The 23,827-nt window shown below is 44.8% G+C and overlaps 1 protein-coding gene and 2 long non-coding RNA genes across 3 annotated transcripts; all 3 read right to left on the bottom strand.

Annotated features, from left to right (window-relative positions):
- Nucleotides 1-664: 664 nt before the first annotated feature.
- Nucleotides 665-4,692, bottom strand: LOC120040319. Its single transcript, XR_005475619.1, has 3 exons — nt 4,275-4,692; nt 3,961-4,140; nt 665-802 (listed from the first exon to the last, which is right to left on the bottom strand). It is a non-coding gene; the product is annotated as an uncharacterized LOC120040319 (long non-coding RNA).
- Nucleotides 4,693-6,176: 1,484 nt separating this feature from the next.
- Nucleotides 6,177-13,289, bottom strand: LOC120040320. Its single transcript, XR_005475620.1, has 3 exons — nt 12,994-13,289; nt 7,325-7,544; nt 6,177-7,226 (listed from the first exon to the last, which is right to left on the bottom strand). It is a non-coding gene; the product is annotated as an uncharacterized LOC120040320 (long non-coding RNA).
- Nucleotides 13,290-16,304: 3,015 nt separating this feature from the next.
- On the bottom strand, nt 16,305-22,244 carry LOC120040318 (dnaJ homolog subfamily B member 1-like). The gene is made up of 4 exons (XM_038985511.1): nt 21,781-22,244; nt 18,912-19,231; nt 18,541-18,810; nt 16,305-18,332 (listed from the first exon to the last, which is right to left on the bottom strand). Exons 1-4 carry the CDS (start codon nt 21,998-22,000, stop codon nt 18,102-18,104), a joined length of 1,041 nt encoding a protein of 346 aa, XP_038841439.1. The 5' UTR covers nt 22,001-22,244; the 3' UTR covers nt 16,305-18,101.
- Between the last annotated feature and the right edge of the window lie 1,583 nt (nt 22,245-23,827).

The following is a 23,827-nucleotide window of genomic DNA, read 5'->3' as shown; positions in this document are numbered from 1 at the left end:
TGGGTTGTAGAGGCTTGGCCAGCAGGGTTGGTTGTAGAGGCTTGGCCAGCAGGGTAGGTTGTAGAGGCTTGGCCAGCAGGGTAGGTTGTAGAGGCTTGGCCAGCAGGGTAGGTTGTAGAGGCTTGGCCAGCAGGGTAGGTTGTAGATTTGGTAGGTGAGTTGACATTGGAGTTGACTGAAGAGATGACCTCAGCGAGTGTGTCTGTCTGTCTGTCTGCCTCTCTGATCTCCTCATAGACACAGTCAACCTGCATACAAAACCAATGACAATAGATACATGTTCAGATATGAAAAGAAGTGGAGGCCCTCAACCATCAACATGTTAGCCACTGTTTATCTTCATGGAATGATAACAGACTACAGTAGAAACCCACTAGAGGCTGTAGACTCACACACTCAACCCTTAGATGGTTAGTTTACCACCTCCCTGTCTATCACCACTACACTACACTTTATTATGGACACACACACACACACACACACACACACACACACACACACACACACACACACACACACACACACACACACACACACACACACACACACACACACACACACACACACACACACACACACACACACACACACACACACACACACACACACACACACACACACACACACACACACACACACACCGTTGTGTCTCTCACCTCTCCAGTAGGGTCAGGTTGTGTGTTGGAGGAGACTGGTGGTGGTGTTCTCCTGGTTCCTCTCCTCTGTCTGTAGAACAGGACCAGGACCAGTCCTAACACTGTCACCATGACTACCAGACCAACACTGGTCCACACCATCAGACCTGACCACAGACAGGAGGAGAGACTTTACAGAGTACTGTATATATCATAGATACCATCAGACCTGACCAGACAGGAGGAGAGACTTTACAGAGTACTGTATATATCATAGATACCATCAGACCTGACCACAGACAGGAGGAGAGACTTTACAGAGTACTGTATATATCATAGATACCATCAGACCTGACCAGACAGGAGGAGAGACTTTACAGAGTACTGTATATATCATAGATACCATCAGACCTGACCACAGACAGGAGGAGAGACTTTACAGAGTACTGTATATATTATAGATACCATCAGACCTGACCACAGACAGGAGGAGAGACTTTACAGAGTACTGTATATATCATAGATACCATCAGACCTGACCAGACAGGAGGAGAGACTTTACAGAGTACTGTATATATCATAGATACCATCAGACCTGACCACAGACAGGAGGAGAGACTTTACAGAGTACTGTATATATCATAGATACCATCAGACCTGACCACAGACAGGAGTAGAGACTTTACAGAGTACTGTATATATCATAGATACCATCAGACCTGACCACAGACAGGAGGAGAGACTTTACAGAGTACTGTATATATCATAGATACCATCAGACCTGACCAGACAGGAGGAGAGACTTTACAGAGTACTGTATATATCATAGATACCATCAGACCTGACCACAGGCAGGAGGAGAGACTTTACAGAGTACTGTATATATCATAGATACCATCAGACCTGTCCACAGACAGGAGTAGAGACTTTACAGAGTACTGTATATATCATAGATACCATCAGACCTGACCAGACAGGAGGAGAGACTTTACAGAGTACTGTATATATCATAGATACCATCAGACCTGACCACAGGCAGGAGGAGAGACTTTACAGAGTACTGTATATATCATAGATACCATCAGACCTGTCCAGACAGGAGGAGAGACTTTACAGAGTACTGTATATATCATAGATACCATCAGACCTGACCACAGGCAGGAGTAGAGACTTTACAGAGTACTGTATATATCATAGATACCATCAGACCTGACCACAGACAGGAGGAGAGACTTTACAGAGTACTGTATATATCATAGATACCATCAGACCTGACCACAGACAGGAGGAGAGACTTTACAGAGTACTGTATATATCATAGATACCATCAGACCTGACCACAGACAGGAGGAGAGACTTTACAGAGTACTGTATATATCATAGATACCATCAGACCTGACCACAGACAGGAGAGACTTTACAGAGTACTGTATATATCATAGATACCATCAGACCTGACCACAGACAGGAGAGACTTTACAGAGTACTGTATATATCATAGATACCATCAGACCTGATCACAGACAGGAGGAGAGACTTTACAGAGTACTGTATATATCATAGATACCATCAGACCTGACCACAGACAGGAGGAGAGACTTTACAGAGTACTGTATATATCATAGATACCATCAGACCTGACCAGACAGGAGGAGAGACTTTACAGAGTACTGTATATATCATAGATACCATCAGACCTGACCAGAGACAGGAGGAGAGACTTTACAGAGTACTGTATATATCATAGATACCATCAGACCTGACCACAGACAGGAGGATAGACTTTACAGAGTACTGTATATACTAAATATATAGGAAAGTCAGGTATCCTAGTGGTTAGAGCATTGGGCCAGTAACCGAAAGGTTGCTGGATCGAATCCCTGAGCTGGCAAGGTACAAATATGTTGTTCCACCCCTGAACAAAGCAGTTAACCCACTGGTCCCACCCCTGAACAAAGCAGTTAACCCACTGGTCCCACCCCTGAACAAAGCAGTTAACCCACTGGTCCCACCCCTGAACAAAGCAGTTAACCCACTGGTCCCACCCCTGAACAAAGCAGTTAACCCACTGGTCCCACCCCTGAACAAAGCAGTTAACCCACTGGTCCCACCCCTGAACAAAGCAGTTAACCCACTGGTCCCACCCCTGAACAAAGCAGTTAACCCACTGGTCCCACCCCTGAACAAAGCAGTTAACCCACTGGTCCCACCCCTGAACAAAGCAGTTAACCCACTGGTCCCACCCCTGAACAAAGCAGTTAACCCACTGGTCCCACCCCTGAACAAAGCAGTTAACCCACTGGTCCCACCCCTGAACAAAGCAGTTAACCCACTGGTCCCACCCCTGAACAAAGCAGTTAACCCACTGGTCCCACCCCTGAACAAAGCCGTTAACCCACTGGTCCCCACCCCTGAACAAAGCAGTTAACCCACTGGTCCCACCCCTGAACAAAGCCGTTAACCCACTGGTCCCCACCCCTGAACAAAGCAGTTAACCCACTGGTCCCACCCCTGAACAAAGCAGTTAACCCACTGGTTCCACCCCTGAACAAAGCAGTTAACCCACTGGTCCCACCCCTGAACAAAGCAGTTAACCCACTGGTCCCCACCCCTGAACAAAGCAGTTAACCCACTGGTCCCACCCCTGAACAAAGCAGTTAACCCACTGGTCCCACCCCTGAACAAAGCAGTTAACCCACTGGTCCCACCCCTGAACAAAGCAGTTAACCCACTGGTCCCACCCCTGAACAAGGCAGTTAACCCACTGGTCCCCGTTGGGGAAATAAGAATGTGTTCTTTTACAAATAAGAATTTGTTCTTTACTGACTTCTTTACTGACTAGTAAAATAAAGATATATATTTTTTAAATAGATAACATGATGTTCATTCGATCAGTTGTTTTGTCAGCGGGTTGTTCAGTCAGTCTCTCAGTAAAGCAGGAAGAAAATAAAGAGACAGAGAGAGAGAGAGAGAGACAGAGAGAGACAGAGAGAGAGAGAGACAGAGAGAGAGAGAGAGATTTGTCCAAAGCATGAACTGTTACATTTGATTTCCTCCAGCATTACAGCATTTAATATCACAACATATTAGTTGTAATGTCTGAGATGAGAGATTCATCATATCACAACATTTTAGTTATAATGTCTGAGTGGTCCCGTGGGGCTCAGTTGGTAGAGCATGGCGCTTGCAACGCCAGGGTTGTGGGTTCAATTCCCACGGGGGGACCAGGATGAATATGTATGAACTTTCCAATTTGTAAGTCGCTCTGGATAAGAGCGTCTGCTAAATGACTTAAATGTAAATGTAAATAAGAGATTCATCATACCTGCTCTTGATGAAGGAGGACCATTGACTTCTACAGATGCCAGAAACGTTGTAGAGATGTTAGATAATTTTGCAGAGAGGTTTGGGATGGTTGTGGAGATGTTAGATCATGTTGCAGAGAGGTTTGGGAGGGTTGTGGAGAAATGAGGTCTGGAGGTGACTGTTGACAATTTAAGAGGAGCTGTGTGTAAAACAAAAGAACAGTCATCCACAAATACTGTCACCATTTTGCTTTTCTCTAATGAAGTCATGAAGCCTGTAACAAACATTAAGCTCTGAATTTGTCAAGACAAATATGATTGAGTGTTAACTTACCATCTGTAACTGTGAGATGCACCTCTTGGTATGTGTCTGGGCCAAATCTCTCCACTCCACACCAGTAGGTTCCAGAGTCTGTCTTCCTCAGGTTCTTGATGGTCACATAGAATACTCCATTCCTTAAGTCTTCTATGATGTATCTCTGTTTCTCAATATAATGCTTCTTGCCCTCAGTTTGAACAAGACGATCTCTATGGTAACATTCTCTTCTGCAGAAATATTTGTCATTGTCCTCTGCCCATGAATAAGAACAGGTGATTTTGACTTGTCCTCCTACCACCCCCGTCACATTAATGCCAGCTGACTCCACAACACACAGAGCTGCAAACAGAAACACACAGTACAGTCACAACTAATGACCTGTGAGATATACTTTAACCCTGCTCAAATCTAACTTTAACCCTGCTCAAATCTGACTTTAACCCTGCTCAAATCTAACTTTAACCCTGCTCAAATCTAACTTTAACCCTGCTCAAATCTAACGTTAACCCTGCTCAAATCTAACTTTAACCCTGCTCAAATCTAACTTTAACCCTGCTCAAATCTGACTTTAACCCTGCTCAAATCTGACTTTAACCCTGCTCAAATCTAACGTTAACCCTGCTCAAATCTAACTTTAACCCTGCTCAAATCTTACTTTAAACCTGCTCAAATCTAACTTTAACCCTGCTCAAATCTTACTTTAACTTTAACCCTGCTCAAATCTAACTTTAACCCTGCTCAAATCTAACTTTAACCCTGCTCAAATCTAACTTTAACCCTGCTCAAATCTAACTTTAACCCTGCTCAAATCTAACTTTAACCATGGATAAATCTGACTTTAACCCTGAATAAATCTAACTTTAACCCTGCTCAAATCTAACTTTAACCCTGGACAAATCTAACTTTAACCCTGCTCAAATCTAACTTTAACCCTGCTCAAATCTAACTTTAACCCTGCTCAAATCTAACTTTAACCCTGCTCAAATCTAACGTTAACCCTGCTCAAATCTGACTTTAACCCTGCTCAAATCTGACTTTAACCCTACAAATCTGAATTTAATCCTGCACAAATCTAACTTTAACCGTGGATAAATCTGACTTTAACCCTGCTCAAATCTAACTTTAACCCTGCTCAAATCTAACTTTAACCCTGGTCAAATCTAACTTTAACCCTGCTCAAATCTGACTTTAACCCTGCTCAAATCTGACTTTAACCCTACAAATCTGACTTTAACCCTACAAATCTTACTTTAACCCTCTACAAATCTAACTTTAACCCTACAAATCTGACTTTAACCCTACAAATCTGACTTTAACCCTACAAATCTGACTTTAACCCCCTACAAATCTGACTTGAACCCTCTACAAATCTAACTTTAACCCTCTACAAATCTGACTTTAATCCTGCACAAACCCAGGTAAAAGACTCACCTAAGAGGAGATAGCATGAGACAACATGGAGTATCTTCATTCTGGACAGGTACTCCTCAGTTACTATATTGTTAAAGTTACTTTACAATCACTGTTACTATACTGTTAAAGTTACTTTACTATCACTGTTACTATACTGTTAAAGTTACTTTGCTATCACAGTTAGTATACTGTTAAAGTTACTTTGCTATCCTACCAGCTAGTTCAGGTCCACAACAGCTTGTCTGTCAGCTACTCATTTGACAGCAGGGCGTTTCTGAAGTGCTCGGTCTTCCTTAAATGAAGCTCTCACTCTCTCTGTCTCTCTCTCTCTCTCTCTGTCTCTCTCTCTCTCTGTCTCTCTCTCTCTCTCTCTCTCTCTCTCTCTCTGTCTCTCTCTCTGTCTCTCTCTCTCTCTCTCTCAATTAAATGAAATTCAAAGGGCTTTATTGAAATGGGAAACATATATTTACATTGCCAAAGCATGTCAGAGAGATTGAGATAGTGATGGTGGTCATGAAGGGCTGGGCATTAGCCTGCACATCCTAATTTCTCTGTAGTGAGCTCAGTGTCTGCAGGTCTATATGTGCTGCAGAGTGAAACTGGTTCAAACCGGCCGGAGGATAGATTTCTAAACCACAAGAGAACTCAGCTAGGTGTGGTGACTAAGTGTGAAAACTAAAGTTACCATGTTTCAGCAGAGGAGGAACACATTGTTGAGATGATGACATTATAGTTAAAGTACACATCAATATATTTTATTACATTTTTCTGACATGTCATTGATCCAAATACAGTCTTTGTAAATGATCAACTCAACAGATGAGTTTCTGAACAGAAGAAACATCCCTCCTCTACAACCCAAACCCCCCTTAATGAATGATGTCACCACATAACAGACAAGCTACTGAGATCTCAGTAAACCAACAGAACGACCTCCACATCGCCCCCTACAGACTGGTATCAGTACTGATGAATAAATCTACTATAATCTCCACCACCAGTCGTCTCTCTCTCTGTTGATCCTGGGGGACGAGGTTACAGTCTCATAAACTACATGTTTCAACTCAGTCAATTCAGGAAGTGAAGGGAAATTCCACATGGAAAATGATGGTCATCAATGATCAATTGAATTGTGATTATTTTTATGAATTTAATTGAATTCTATTCAATTGGACCCCAGCTCTGGTAACGATAGCACTTGTGGGTCAAAACCAGAGGGTCAGGTGACCTCTTCTCTTCAGCATACAGAGCATAGAATGACATATTAGAATCTAATGACATATTAGAACTTCATTACATATTCAAATGTAATTCCAATGTTAGTCAGATTTTAATAGGATCTCTGTGCTGCAGAGTCTATCAGGAGTCAGTAGTTGTGACATTGTTGAGGTTCTGGTCCAATGCTTTAGGGTTGAGTGCTTAAAAGGCTGATTGGTAGAGGGCGGGGTCATGAGCAATGCATTCTGGGTCAGCGGTAGACACGGGCTGAGGGGCCACTGCATTGTGGGTGGAAGTTACATTTTCTTCATCCTCACCATCTTCCTCATCATTAACCTTTGAGACAGTGAGGAGAATCATGACTGTTACCATTAGGTGAAGACCGAAACACACATGCATACGCACAAACACACACTCTCTCTCCTCTCTCCCACCTCTTCAGTGCTTCCTGTGTCTGCATCAGGCCTGTTCGAGATTGACCCTGTGAAACACACAATAGACTGTATATTATAACTCTGTGTGTGTGTGTGTGTGATATATATGATATCTCACCTAGATCCTTGCTGCTTTGCCAGCTCCTGTAGAACATGAGGGGGATGACAGCAAACACCAACACAGCCAGACTCACACACACAATGATCACCACTGAGGTACCTGGAATACAGGGAGGTATGAGGGGTGATAAATGACAGAAATGAACCGTTGAATGTCCTGTAGGAAAACAAGAAAAAATCTGAAAAGTCAGGACATTTGACATTTTCTGAATTTGTTAAAAGGGTTAGGGATTTAGGGTTAGGGTTAGGGTTAGGGGTTTAGAGTTAGGGGTTAGAGAATGTTGACTGCTGTGTTAGTAGTACTGCTGGGGATAGACTGGGTCTACTGGATGATGACTGCTGTGTTAGTAGTACTGCTGCTGGGGATAGACTGGGCCTACTGGATGTTGACTACTGTGTTAGTAGTACTGCTGCTGGGGATAGACTGGGCCTAATGGATGTTGACTGCTGTGTTAGTAGTACTGCTGCTGGGGATAGACTGGGCCTACTGGATGTTGACTGCTGTGTTAGTAGTACTGCTGCTGGGGATAGACTGGGCCTACTGGATGTTGACTGCTGTGTTAGTAGTACTGCTGCTGGGGATAGACTGGGCCTAATGGATGTTGACTGCTGTGTTAGTAGTACTGCTGCTGGGAATAGACTGGGCCTACTGGATGTTGACTACTGTGTTAGTAGTACTGCTGCTGGGGATAGACTGGGCCTAATGGATGTTGACTGCTGTGTTAGTAGTACTGCTGCTGGGGATAGACTGGGCCTACTGGATGTTGACTGCTGTGTTAGTAGTACTGCTGCTGGGGATAGACTGGGCCTACTGGATGATGCTGACAGCAAGATGTCTTGCGACGACGAGGAAGTAAGGGGTTCAGGAGTAACTGTGAGGAGAGTTCAGAGAACATAGAAGAGGAGAGGAGAGGAGAGGAGAGGTGTCACGGTCGTCTTGAGGTGAGAGAGTGGACCAAGGCGCAGCGTGAGAAAAATACATCTTCTTTTATTAGACGAAGATGAACCACTAACTAAAAACTTACAAACTAAACAAAACAACAAACAACCGTGAAGCTAATGACGTAAGTGCATACACAAGCATCAAACGTACAACATAGACAATTACCCACATTAACCAAATGCCTATGGCTGCCTTAAATATGGCTCCCAATCAGAGACAATGAATGACAGCTGTCTCTGATTGAGAACCCTTCAGGCAACCATAGACTTACCTAGACAACTACACTAGACACTGCCCCATACACATACAACACCCCTAGACACTACAAAAACACATACATTCCCCATGTCACACCCTGACCTAACTAAAATAATAAAGAAAACAAAGATAACTAAGGCCAGGGCGTGACAAGAGGAGAGGAGAGGAGAGGAGAGGAGAGGAGAGGAGAGGAGAGGAGAGGAGAGGAGAGGAGAGGAGAGGAGAGGAGAGGAGAGGAGAGGAGAGGAGAGGAGAGGAGAGGAGAGGAGGGGAGAGGAGAGGAGGTATATCACAAGATCCAAATAATTTCTCTCTTTCATAACAAGATGTGTTATAAAACATGTATTTCTTTGTTTGTAGTCTTTCCTCATTCAAAACTATAACTGTGGTCAGAATCTTTACTTGAGATATTTCTGACTGCATGAATTATGATGACAGTGGATTCACATTGAAATATGTAAATAGCGTTATTTTGTTAAAGACAGATTTATATACATTCTACATTGATTATTATCATTAAATAAACAGTGCATATATTATAAATTCATTTCTATACATTCATTCCCTCAACAACAGGTATATCTTGCCAAAGATCTCAATTATCTTTAACGAGGCAAATCGGAATCATTAAAGGCTATTTAAAATAAACATGAGGTTTAGTTTACAATTCACCGTCACTAACAGTAAGATGTACTTCCTGGAACGAGCCTGGGACAGTCCCTTCCACTCCACACCAGTACGTCCCAGAGTCTCTCTCCACTAGCCCAGTGATGACCACAGTGAAGTCTCCATCTCCTCTGTCGTCTATACTAGACCTGGGGAAGAGTGGAGGGTGAGGTGCAACCAAAGAATTTAGATCAGAATTGAAAAGGAAAAGGTACAGTGCCTACTCACCATTAAAAACATATTTTATTTTAACAATTATTGTGCAGAGACTTTTTCCTGTTTCTCCAGTTTTGCCTTTTGCTTCCGGCACCTTCATCATACCGCACGCGTTTTGGTGTGCGGTAGATTCTGCCTATTATTTAAACAATTATTATAAGACTTGATGTTTCGGCCTTCATCAGAAGCATCTTTGCTTTAGTGTAGCCGGCCTTCCTCTCTGTGTGTAACTGGCGTTCCCCTTCGTTTTAAGCAGGATATCCTTCCCCAGGCACGACCTCTTGCAGAAGTATTTGACTTTGTTTTCCGATTGTATTTGAGAGCAGTGGATAGTTACTGCTCCTCCCGCGAATCCTCTCATTTCAGTGACTGCAGATGCTTCCAGACACACAGCTATAAGACAGAGGCAGAGCTACATGTCACACAGCTATTAGATAGAGGTAGAGCTACATGTCACTCAGCTATTAGACAGAGGTAGAGCTACATATCACACAGCTATTAGACAGAGGTAGAGCTACATGTCACACAGCTATTAGACAGAGGCAGAGCTACATGTCAGACAGCTATTAGACAGAGGCAGAGCTACATGTCACACAGCTATTAGACAGAGGCAGAGCTACATGTCACATACCTATAAGACAGAGGCAGAGCTACATGTCACACAGCTATAAGACAGAGGCAGAGCTACATGTCACACAGCTATAAGACAGAGGCAGAGCTACATGTCACTCAGCTATTAGACAGAGGCAGAGCTACATGTCACACAGCTATTAGACAGAGGCAGAGCTACATGTCACACAGCTATTAGACAGAGGTAAAGCTACATGTCAGACAGCTATTAGACAGAGGCAGAGCTACATGTCACACAGCTATTAGACAGAGGCAGAGCTACATGTCAGACAGCTATTAGACAGAGGCAGAGCTACATGTCACACAGCTAATAAACAGAGGCAGAGCTACATGTCACATACCTATAAGACAGAGGTAGAGCTACATGTCACACAGCTATTAGACAGAGGCAGAGCTACATGTCACACAGCTATTAGACAGAGGTAAAGCTACATGTCACACAGCTATTAGACAGTGGTAAAGCTACATGTCACACAGATATTAGACAGTGGTAAAGCTACATGTAACACAGATATTAGACAGTGTATATAATATGTTTATGGTGTGTATTGCTTTTTTGTTTTTACATTTACTGATCATTCCAAAATAATATTTAAATTCTATCTTAAATAATGTGAAGAGGGGTTTGTTCTCTGCCCACTTCATTTTATGGATAAAGAATCTTCCATGAAAGACAAACAAATTAACAATGAAAGTTAAATCAGGGTCCATACCATTTGGATATAAGACAGAGGCAGAGATACATGTCACACAGCTACAAGACAGATGTGAGCTACATGTCACTTAATTAAGACAGCTATAAGACAGAGGCAGAAAACAGTAGATACTCAGTGTTTAGATTCAGAGACAGACTGTACATTGAATCAAACATGCAGTGTGGAACAGAACTTTGCTACAGCCCCGCCTCATTTGTATTATTCAGTCAGTAAGTTTACTACTACTTGAGTAAAATGACATTAAAGTAACAGTACTGTAACAGACCCCTCCTGTCTCAGCCTCCAGTATTTATGCTGCAGTAGTTTGTGTCGGGGGGCTAGGGTCAGTTGGTTATATCTGGAGTACTTATCCTGTCTTATCCAGTGTCCTGTGTGAATTTAAGTATGCTCTCTCTAATTCTCTCCTTCTCTCTTTCTTTCTCTCTCTCGGAGAACCTGAGCCCTAGGACCATACGTCAGGACTACCGGGCATGATGACTCCTTGCTGTCCCCAGTCCACCTGGCCTTGCTGCTGTTCCAGTTTCAACTGTTCTGCCTGCGGTTATGGAACCCCTACCTGTCCCAGACCTGCTGCTTTCAACTCTTAATGATCGGCTATGAAAAGCCAACAGACATTTATTCCTGATTATTATTTGACCATGCTTGTCATTTATGAACATTTTGAAAATCTTGGCTCTCTCTAATTCTCTCCTTCTCTCTTTCTTTCTCTCTCTCGGAGGACCTGAGCCCTAGGACCATACGTCAGGACTACCGGGCATGATGACTCCTTGCTGTCCCCTGTCCACCTGGCCTTGCTACTATTCCAGTTTCAACTGTTCTGCCTGCGGTTATGGAACCCCTACCTGTCCCAGACCTGCTGTTTTCAACTCTTAATGATCGGCTATGAAAAGCCAACTGACATTTATTCCTGATTATTATTTGACCATGCTTGTCACTTATTCACATTTTGAACATCTTGGCCATGTTCTGTTATAATCTCCATCCGTTCACAGCCAGAAGAGGACTGGCCACCCCTCATAGCCTGGTTCCTCTCTAGGTTTCTTCCTAGGTTTTGGCCTTTCTAGGGAGTTTTTCCTAGCCACAGTGCTTCTACACCTGCATTGCTTGCTGTTTGGGGTTTTAGGCTGGGTTTCTGTACAGCACTTCGAGATATTAGCTGATGTACGAAGGGCTATATAAAATAAACTTGATTTGATTTACTGCTACTTTAGTAGGATATTGAGTAAAAGAGGGAGTTTGTGAGTGATGAAGTAAAATGAGGGAGGGAAAGAGTGAGTGAGTGAGTGAAACCTTGTGAATGGGTGATTGAGTGAATGTCAGCCGGTCCCATGGACAAACAAGAAGTAACAGAGGGGTGAATGAGGGATTGAATGGGTGAAAGACTTAGATCTGTTTGTTTCTGGAGTCTGAAGTAGATTCTGTTTGTTTCTGGAGTCTGAAGTAGATTCTGTTTGTTTCTGGAGTCTGAAGTAGATTCTGTTTGTTTCTGGAGTCTGAAGTAGATTCTGTTTGTTTCTGGAGTCTGAAGTAGATTCTGTTTGTTTCTGGAGTCTGAAGTAGATTGAAGTCTGGCAGCTTCATTGTTTAGGACTCTTTTTCTATTGCTTGTTTATTTAAAAAAATATATATATTTAACATTTATTTATTCAGGTTTTTCTCAATGAGATAAAATCAATTTTTTCAAGAGAGACCTGGTCAAAATGACCTTGTTAATGATTCATTGCGTTTTAATTTCTTTGAATGTAAAATTTATTTTCAAATGTTAATAGTATATTTTTGACAAATCCTTTTTTTTTTACACACAGATGTGCCTTGTTACAACTCAGAAAATAAATCAACTGAGTTCCTACTGTACATTCATTTCCTCTCTTCCTTTTCTAAGTTGATGCATGGACAAGGTCATGGGTAACAACGTACATGTAACCTTAGCAAAATTATCAAGGTCATTGTTTTTTTTTAAGTAAATCAATTACTTTTACTCTGAGTACTTTTTAAATGAGCTACTTTTTACTTTTACTTGAGTATTTTTTTTACATCAGTAATTTTCAGTACTCTTTCCAACCCTGGTGATTGGTTAGTAATTGATTAGTCCAGTCTGACTAGCTGAAAACAGAACTCACCTGAGAGGACGCAGCAGGTGACATCATGGAGGATCATTGTTCTAACTCCCATGGAATCTACTCCCAAAACTCATACCACAGCACACTTCCTGCAATACTACAAATAATCAGATCACTTGAACTACAAAAATATACCAACTTTAACCACAAAAATACACCAACTGTAAACTATAAAGTACACCTACTGTTACCACAATAGCAATCTCGTTTAACCCAGAAATAAAATGTTGTGTAAACCCTACTCTTCCTGGGGTTTATTATGGATCCTCATTAGTTCCAGCCAAGGTAGCAGCTACTCTTCCTGGGGTTTATTATGGATCCCCATTAGTTCCAGCCAAGGCAGCAGCTACTCTTCCTGGGGTTTATTATGGATCCTCATTAGTTCCAGCCAAGGCAGCAGCTACTCTTCCTGGGGTTTATTATGGATCCCCATTAGTTCCTGCCAAGGCAGCAGCTACTCTTCCTGGGGTTTATTATGGATCCTCATTAGTTCCTGCCAAGGCAGCATCTACTCTTCCTGGGGTTTATTATGGTTCCTCATTAGTTCCTGCCAAGGCAGCAGCTACTCTTCCTGGGGTTTATTATGGATCCTCATTAGTTCCAGCCAAGGCAGCAGCTACTCTTCCTGGGGTTTATTATGGATCCCCATTAGTTCCTGCCAAGGCAGCATCTACTCTTCCTGGGGTTTATTATGGATCCTCATTAGTTCCTGCCAAGGCAGCAGCTACTCTTCCTGGGGTTTATTATGGATCCTCATTAGTTCCAGCCAAGGCAGCAGCTACTCTTCCTGGGGTTTATTATGGATCCCCATTAGTTCCAGCCAAGGCAGCAGCTACTCTTCCTGGGGTTTATTATGGATCCTCATTAGTTCCAGCCAAGGCAGCAGCTACTCTTCCTGGGGTTTATTATGGATCCCCATTAGTTCCTGCCAAGGCAGCAGGTACTCTTCCTGGGGTTTATTATGGATCCTCATTAGTTCCTGCCAAGGCAGAATCTACTCTTCCTGGGGTTTATTATGGATCCTCGTTAGTTCCTGCCAAGGCAACAGCTACTCTTCCTGGGGTTTATTATGGATCCTCATTAGTTCCAGCCAAGGCAGCAGCTACTCTTCCTGGGGTTTATTATGGATCCCCATTAGTTCCAGCCAAGGCAGCAGCTACTCTTCCTGGGGTTTATTATGGATCCTCATTAGTTCCTGCCAAGGCAGCAGCTACTCTTCCTGGGGTTTATTATGGATCCTCATTAGTTCCTGCCAAGGCAGCAGCTACTCTTCCTGGGGGTTATTATGGATCCTCATTAGTTCCAGCCAAGGCAGCAGCTACTCTTCCTGGGGTTTATTATGGATCCCCATTAGTTCCTGCCAAGGCAGCAGCTACTCTTCCTGGGGTTTATTATGGATCCTCGTTTGTTCCTGCCAAGGCAGCAGCTACTCTTCCTGGGGTTTATTATTGATCCTCATTAGTTCCAGCCAAGGCAGCAGCTACTCTTCCTGGGATTTATTATGGATCCTCATTAGTTCCTGCCAAGGCAGCAGCTACTCTTCCTGGGGTTTATTATGGATCCTCATTAGTTCCTGCCAAGGCAGAATCTACTCTTCCTGGGGTTTATTATGGATCCTCGTTAGTTCCTACCAAGGCAGCAGCTACTCTTCCTGGGGTTTATTCTGGATCCTCATTAGTTCCAGCCAAGGCAGCAGCTACTCTTCCTGGGGTTTATTCTGGATCCCCATTAGTTCCTGCCAAGGCAGCAGCTACTCTTCCTGGAGTTTATTATGGATCCTCATTAGTTCCTGGCAAGGCAGCAGCTACTCTTCCTGGGGTTTATTATGGATCCTCATTAGTTCCTGCCAAGGCAGCAGCTACTCTTCCTGGGGTTTATTATGGATCCCCATTTGTTCCTGCCAAGGCAGCAGCTACACTTCCTGGGGGTTATTATGGATCCTCATTAGTTCCTGCCAAGGCAGCAGCTACTCTTCCTGGGGGTTATTATGGATCCTCATTAGTTCCAGCCAAGGCAGCAGCTACTCTTCCTGGGGTTTATTATGGATCCCCATTTGTTCCTGCCAAGGCAGCAGCTACTCTTCCTGGGGGTTATTATGGATCCTCATTAGTTCCTGCCAAGGCAGCAGCTACACTTCCTGGGGGTTATTATGGATCCTCATTAGTTCCTGCCAAGGCAGCAGCTACTCTTCCTGGGGGTTATTATGGATCCTCATTTGTTCCTGCCAAGGCAGCAGCTACTCTTCCTGGGGGTTATTATGGATCCTCATTAGTTCCAGCCAAGGCAGCAGCTACTCTTCCTGGGGGTTATTATGGATCCTCATTAGTTCCTGCCAAGGCAGCAGCTACTCTTCCTGGGGTCCAGCAACATTAAGGCAGTTATATGCAATTCTAAAAACATTACATATCTACAACACAATGTGTTCCCTCAGGCCACTACTCTACAACACAATATACATGTGTACTGTACGTGTGTGTGGAGTGCGTATGTTATCATGTGTGTGTCTCTTCACAGTCTCTGCTGTTCCATAAGGTGTAGTTCTGCCTGGTTTTTAAATCTGATTTCACTGCTTACATCAGTTACTTGATGTGGAATAGAGTTCCATGTAGCCATGGCTCTATGTAGTACTGTGAACCTCCCATAGTCTGTTCTGGACCTCCGGTGGCATGTCTTGTGGGGTATGCATGGGTGTCTGAGCTGTGTGCTAGTAGTTTAAACAGGCAGCTCGCTGCATTCAACATGGCAATACTTTTCACAAATGCAAGTAGTGATGAAGTTAATCTCTCCTCCACTTTGGGCCAGGAGAGATTGACATGCATATTATTAACATTAGCTCTCTGTGTACGTTTAAGAGCCAGCCGTGCTGCCCTGTTCTGGGACAATTCTAATTTGCCTAAGACTTTCTTTGTGGCGCCTGACCACACGACTGGACATAACTGGACAAAACAATATGTTTTGACCATGACAGTTTACAATACAGGGTTACTACAAGCAGTTTAGTCTCCTCAACTTGCTCAATTTAGGGTTTAGTGAATGATTTGTGCCAAATACAACGCTATTAGTTTTCTAAATCATTTAGGACTTATTTCTTGCCGCCCATTCTGAAACTGACTGCAGCTCTTAGTAAAGCGCTGCAGTGATTTCACTGGCTGTGGTAGCTGACGTGTATAGCGTTGAGTCATCAGCATACAGAGACACAGGCTGAGAAGAGGCCCCGGCGCGTCTCAAGCCAAAAGACGTCTTCATACCAGATCACACTGTTACAACACGTTCATCACATCTTTCCAGAAAGAGAAACAAGGATCCGTTTATCTAGAAGAAAACTTTATTTTCTTATGAAAGTTATGTAGAAAATACATTCTGTGTATAGAAAACTGTTCAGAAATATAATACATACGTGGGAAATGTTTAGTAAACTAAGAAATTCAAAGTCTGGTTGCAGTTGTAGAAGATTCTGTCCAGGGTTAACGTTTTCTTAAAGGTATTCCTTAAATCTGAATGACATGATTTAAATATAAAAACTAGTTCCTGATGTGAAGGAGAAATAATAGCCTCTATATTGAGGTGAGGGATCTTTCATTTAAATGCATAGATCATTACAAAGCAAAAGTTGATATTCTTTGCTCGATAAACACAGCTTCATATCAGTTTCTGGACAGTTCTCACTTGCTGCATCAACAACAGGTAGCAACAATACATGTCGTGTATAATATTCAGTAAAGAGGAATGCTATGGGTTTAACATGAAGGCCTATATCTCCCATGGTTACTGTGCTAACATCCTATCTCATGATAGTACACAATCCAACAGTTGCACCATACAAAGCCCAGATCCTACAGCAAGTCACACATTCCAACCGTTTCTGTACAAAAAGTTCACCTAGTCAGCTAACTCATACACGCTAGCTGAAAAACACACCTCACACTTCCCTCCACCCTGTTATTGTAGGCATCCTGGAAAAGTAAAGACCTTTCAAGCATAGAAATAGAATCAGCATTGACTTGAATGGGAAGGTCGGGTCTATAGATTATATTTCTATGCATTCAAATAGCATTGTTTCTCTTCTAAACCATTAACTATGGGTATTATCAGACTATGGGTATTGATCAGTGATCAGTGGCAATACTTTCTATTGATTTGATCAGAATCCAGAGCCATGAAAACCACCCATGATACCTAAACCCCTAGAATCGTTACATGAAGAGACGTCATCTACAAAGAAACGCCACCAAGAGATACAATCTAATCCCCCAAAACAGGAGTTCTCAGACCTCTCCTGGGGGACCCACAGACAAATGGATTTCATCTACTCAAGAGCCAGAACATCTGATTACATTAGTCAATCAATCATCAAGCCCTTGACTAGGTGAATCAGGTGATCTCTTACTCCAACAGTCTCTCTGGCAGTAAATGTCCATTCATTCTCACATCTCTCTCTCTCTCTCATATCAACCAATCATCAAGCCCTTGACTAGGTAAATCAGGTGAGCTAGTCCAGGGCTACAACGTTGTGTTAAATGTCTGAGGGTCCCAGAGAAGAGGTTTGGAAACCACTGCTAACAAGCCAATGGCTCTAGTCTGTACATGGAAACATTCACCAGTGGGGAAGTAGAGATAAAAAGAGGCTCATACTAAAAGGAAGCTAAACAACATGTATATGATGTTCTCTGGTTCTACAGTGCAGGAGTGCTGATCTGGGATCAGGTGCCCCCCTGTCCATGTAGTCACATGCATTATTATCTAAAAGGCTACACTGATCCTAGATCAGTATGCCTACTCTAAGATGCTTTTTGAATAATATGAGTTGCAGGTTTTCCTCAGTTCACTAGTGGTTCTGAAGTGGACTCACGAGGTCCAAAGTGGCAGTTCTCAACTAAAGGACAAGAGACACCATAACGAACATTGGCCGTGCGCAGTAGGTCACCTGATGGGTGTCGACGAACGATGGTGATTCAACACGCAGAATGGTCTGGAAATGAACAGAAAATGGCAGCGGTAAACGTTCTTTGGTCAGAGGCGATAGGGAGGACAGCCACCTGTTGCTTTTCACTGTTCGTCGGCTCCGTCCGGTTTGTCCTTAACAAGTTCATAGTTCATAGCGGTCAGGACTAGGGTGGAAGCACCTGTGCGATGGTCTCCTTGGCACTCTGACTCAGTCTCTCCGGAAACGCCACCTCGTACTCCACCAGCAGGTCACCGCGGCGATCGGGCCGCTTGGGCAGAGGAAGCCCCTCCCCCGTGATGCGTCGTTTCATCCCCGGACGCACCACGTCCCCTGTCGTCACGGTTACTGTCCTGCCGTCCAACGTGGGGGCGATGACCGTGCAGCCGCACAGCGACTGAAGGAGAGAGAGAGATGGAGAGAGAGAATAGGGGGAGAGAGATGTTACACTTCATCACTCTAGTCTACGTACAAATAGTTGTCTGTAGGTTCAAGAATTATTGTCATTCTAAGTACTATCAATTTGTTTTAGCGAGCACTTGGAGAGCAACGTATACAAACAAAGTATATTTAGTTTAGTTAAAGTTCAGATCACTCTGCCTTACCTCTCTGAGGGAGACCTTGGCGGGGTAAACAATGTCAGAGCCGTCTCGCCGGAACACCGGGTGTGGCTTATCCTTGACCACAAACACCACGTCTGCCGGGATGTTAGTCGGCGTCTCGTCCCCCTCTTTAGGGAAGGTGACCTTAGTCCCCTCCTTCCATCCCTTCTTGATCTCCACCTCCAGGATCTTGTCCTCCGTCCGGATGGTCTGTCGGTCTGCGTTCAGCCGCTTGTGGGATATCTTCATTCTCTTCGTGCAGCCTGAGAGAACCTTTAAAAAGGACCACGATGGAAATGAGGCATGGACTTCATGGTGTTATCCTAGACAACTTTTACTTTGAATTGTCAAATAAAATAAGTCAACCAACCAACCTCCTCTAAGGTCACCCTGAGGTCGTGGAGCACGGGTGGGTCCTGGTGCTTCTCAACCATCTGCCCCCCCATCCCCCCTCCGCCCATCCCTGTGCTGAAAGAACGGGGGAACCCCCCCATCCCGAAACGGGCGAAGGGATCGTCAGTGTCCATGTTGTCCCCGTCTGGGCCCCCGCCGTTTCGGGGGAAGAACTGGTCGAAGGGGCTCCGGCCCCCGAAGAACTCGGCGAATATGGCGTGGGGGTCACCCTGGAAGGAGTAGCTGAAACTAGGGCCCCCGGGAACACCCCCTCCTCCTGGGGGGCCTCCTCCCTTCAACCCTGGAGAGGAGAGGGAGAGTTAAACATTTGTGGCTCTGGTCCAGACTTCTTTCAATAGAAGTTGTGTAAACATTTTCTATGTGCAGTGGCACCCATGGGTGTGGAAACAACGTGTCTGTGTGGAGGGCTAGATGGGAGGAACAATGGGTCTGTGTGGAGGGCTAGATGGGAGGAACAATGGGTCTGTGTGGAGGGCTAGATGGGAGGAACAATGGGTCTGTGTGGAGGGCTAGATGGGAGGAACAATGGGTCTGTGTGGAGGGCTAGATGGGAGGAACAATGGGTCTGTGTGGAGGGCTAGATGGGAGGAACAATGGGTCTGTGTGGAGGGCTAGATGGGAGGAACAATGCGTCTGTGTGGAGGGCTAGATGGGAGGAACAATGCGTCTGTGTGGAGGGCTAGATGGGAGGAACAATGGGTCTGTGTGGAGGGCTAGATGGGAGGAACAATGGGTCTGTGTGGAGGGCTAGATGGGAGGAACAATGGGTCTGTGTGGAGGGCTAGATGGGAGGAACAATGGGTCTGTGTGGAGGGCTAGATGGGAGGAACAATGGGTCTGTGTGGAGGGCTAGATGGGAGGAACAATGGGTCTGTGTGGAGGGCTAGATGGGAGGAACAATGGGTCTGTGTGGAGGGCTAGATGGGAGGAACAATGGGTCTGTGTGGAGGGCTAGATGGGAGGAACAATGGGTCTGTGTGGAGGGCTAGATGGGAGGAACAATGGGTCTGTGTGGAGGGCTAGATGGGAGGAACAATGGGTCTGTGTGGAGGGCTAGATGGGAGGAACAATGGGTCTGTGTGGAGGGCTAGATGGGAGGAACAATGGGTCTGTGTGGAGGGCTAGATGGGAGGAACAATGGGTCTGTGTGGAGGGCTAGATGGGAGGAACAATGGGTCTGTGTGGAGGGCTAGATGGGAGGAACAATGCGTCTGTGTGGAGGGCTAGATGGGAGGAACGCTCTGTGTGGAGGGCTAGATGGGAGGAACAATGCGTCTGTGTGGAGGGCTAGATGGGAGGAACAATGCGTCTGTGTGGAGGGCTAGATGGGAGGAACAACGCGTCTGTGTGGAGGGCTAGATGGGAGGAACGCTCTGTGTGGAGGGCTAGATGGGAGGAACAATGCGTCTGTGTGGAGGGCTAGATGGGAGGAACGCTCTGTGTGGAGGGCTAGATGGGAGGAACAATGCGTCTGTGTGGAGGGCTAGATGGGAAGAACGCGTCTGTGTGGAGGGCTAGATGGGAGGAACGCTCTGTGTGGAGGGCTAGATGGGAGGAACGACGCATCTGTGTGGAGGGCTAGATGGGAGGAACGACGCCTCTGTGTGGAGGGCTAGATGGGAGGAACGACGCATCTGTGTGGAGGGCTAGATGGGAGGAACGACGCGTCTGTGTGGAGGGCTAGATGGGAGGAACGACGCGTCTGTGTGGAGGGCTAGATGGGAGGAACGACGCGTCTGTGTGGAGGGCTAGATGGGAGGAACGCTCTGTGTGGAGGGCTAGATGGGAGGCTGCTGAGGGGAGGACGGCTCATAATAATGGCCAGGACAGACCAAATGGAACGGCATCAGACACCTGGAAACAATGTGTCTGATGTATTTGATACCATTCCACCACAGTCATTACCACGAGCCCGTCCTCCCCAATTAAGGTGCCACCAACCTCCTGTGGTCTACAGTGTCTGTTGCTATACACGGAATAATGCAGCTTGACCGTTGAGTTATCTAGCCTGGTCCTTAAAGACAACTGATAAGAACACAGCAGCACCGTTGTAACCTCGGTCTACTGTAGGTACTAGGAATACACAACCACACCATCTGTCGTTTGAGAAGCTGGCTGACAGGCTCGTGCCAAACTGTCAAAGTCAAACTCTCCGCCCCGCTGTGACGTCAGCGCCAGAACCTTCCAGTAGTGGGCGCGCACCTCTCCCTCGCCGCTCCGCTCTTGGCGTACAGCCAATCAGCAGTGTTATTGTATCTATCCGTTTTTTTTCCTTCTCCATTCTTATGATTGTGCTGCAAGGGATTCTTGTTGGAACTCGCTAATCCCTTGCAGCTCAATCATACGAATGGAAAAGGGGAAAAAAAGGATAGATACAATAAGCCTGCTGTGTCTTGCCCTTTCCAGTATTAAAATATAGCTCACATGGGCTAAGAAAGGTAGGCTTATAAGCTGTTGCTCACACAGGCCAAGGAGGGTTGGCTTATGAGGTGTTGCTTGGTTTGTTATAAGCATATAGCGTTTGTTTTTGGAACTTCTGTGGCCCAATGCGTTAGAACACTAGAAATACAACAACGATTTCAGCACCACTGAAGAAGAGTAGATTATCAGAGGAAAGAGGCAGGTTCTTGAGACAGATCTTGAAATGCCTCTTCGCCTTAATACTCATCTAAATATCCAGCGACAATGATTCAGCTTTACATCTTTATAATCGCAGTTTTGAAATCTTTTCCGATAAGCCTACCTAACTAAAGCATTTTGAAAAACAAAGTGTATTTATTCACTTTCAATAATAACTTGTTGCGTCTGGTAATTAAAAAGAACACTTACCTTCTTCACCGAATCGGTCGTAAATGTCCTTTTTCTTTGGGTCGCTCAGAACGTCATAAGCTTCAGCTATTTCTTTAAACTTATCCTCGGCTTTAGGAGCCTTGTTTTTATCCGGGTGGTAACGCAGAGCCTGCTTACGATACGCCTTCTTGATCTCGTCCTCCGTCGCTCCTTTCTGTATGCCCAGGACATTATAGTAGTCTTTACCCATTTTGACCATTTAGCTGTCGGTGTGTTTATTCCGAATAGCTGCGAGAAATAGTTTAAAGTTCCCTTGCTTGAGCCTGTGCTGACTGTCAATCAAATTCACACAAGGTAGACGGGTCTCTCTCTTTAAATGCGCTGGTCCGCTTGCAGGCAGTCTATCTATGGAATGGTAAATAAACGTATGAAAGCCTAACCTGAACTTCACACATACTGTTGAAGAACGCTACCGTTCTGTCAGCTCAGCGCGACACTCCGCTTGGGACCCATTCTAGTTTATACCCGCGCAGAAAGTTCGAGAATTTTCTAGCAACATCAGGAAGAGTCTGGACGCAGCTCAGCTCCTGTCGGACGAAAGTTCCTGGGACCGACCACGCCCACTGGAGCGTCACTGAGTTTGAAAGTTCGATAGGACACGCCTCTGTAGTCTAGGAAACTCAACCACGCCTTCCTTATAGAAATCTCACCGTGTGTGTGTGTGTGTGTGTGTGTGTGTGTGTGTGTGTGTGTGTGTGTGTGTGTGTGTGTGTGTGTGTGTGTGTGTGTGTGTGTGTGTGTGTTTGTCTCTGTGTGTGTGTGTGTGTGTGTGTGTGTGTGTGTGTGTGTGTGTGTGTGTGTGTGTGTGTGTGTGTGTGTGTGTGTGTGTGTGTGTGTGTGTGTGTGTGTGTGTGGGTGTGTGTGCGTGTGGTGGCAGATACAGTGTTGACTCACTGGATGTATCAAAAGTACTAAGAATCGTGTTAGTGAACAAAATGTATCACAATGTGTCTGCAAACTGCGCAGATGAAAAGCTTTATGGATCCCCTGAACAAAACTGATGCCCTCATAATGTGGTTTGTCTGTCGCTTTTGTTGGAACTATAGGTTTAGTCCTCGCTATTGTCAAAAGTTGATGTTACAGTTACTAGAGAAATGAGACGAAGTTAAAACGCTGGACAGGGTGGATCGGTATATAGTAAGACAGTTTATTCAGATGTGAAGATATCTGACAAATCGTGCTGCACGGCTCCGTTTTTCAAGTTCCTAGCGAACTATCAAAATGGAGTCCCCATACATAGTGTCCAATGCATTTTATACAGGTAATGACGTAGGTAGATTCTGGCAGCTCGTGCTGCTGACTGGTCGTCGGTAGTGGAGGATCGTCCCCTTCAGGCTGATATCAATGTCTCATTGGTTCATGGTAATGTTCTTTGTTCGTGGAACTCCCGCCTGAAACAGGGGTTTGTGTGTGTGTGTGTGTGTGTGTGTGTGTGTGTGTGTGTGTATGCATGCGCGTGCTCGTTGAGTGCCATGCTGGTCTGGGTTGTCTCTTGTATTGACAAGATGTTGATGCAGACACCAGCAACTGGCGCCTGAGGTCCGAGCGCCCCCCTGAGGTCAGAGCGCCCCCCTGCCTTATCAGAGCTCATCAATGGTTTGTGTCAGCCATCTCTCTCTGTGTGTGTGTGGGAGTGAGGTTAGTATCTGGCACAGGCAGAACGAGTTCATCTGTGGGGTGCAGCAAAGTATTACAACAAAGTCTACTTTAGTAAAAAGGCATTATGTCAGCATTGTAGCTATGGGTTAAAGTCACATAAAAAACATCATTTATTACACTATGCTTCAGGTTTAGAGGTACTATGCGTTAGGTTGAGCCCTGTCCTTTCTCAATTTAAATAATGACGTTATTTCAACATTACTAGCCTCTTCTTGGTCAAATACCCACAAAGAGGTCTAGGCATATCCTTGGCAAACAGCCGTGCTGCTTTTGAAAACCACCGCTTGCCCAATATAACAGTCAGTAATCTAGGAACTAAAATCGCTGATCTGTAAAGTCAGTATATAGCTTGCCCTGGTGTTGATAA

The sequence above is a fragment of the Salvelinus namaycush genome, unplaced genomic scaffold, assembly GCF_016432855.1.
Source record: "Salvelinus namaycush isolate Seneca unplaced genomic scaffold, SaNama_1.0 Scaffold341, whole genome shotgun sequence".
NCBI lineage: Eukaryota > Metazoa > Chordata > Actinopteri > Salmoniformes > Salmonidae > Salvelinus > Salvelinus namaycush.
Note: the sequence above shows the minus strand (reverse complement) of the source record. Positions and strands in the feature narration are given on the sequence as shown.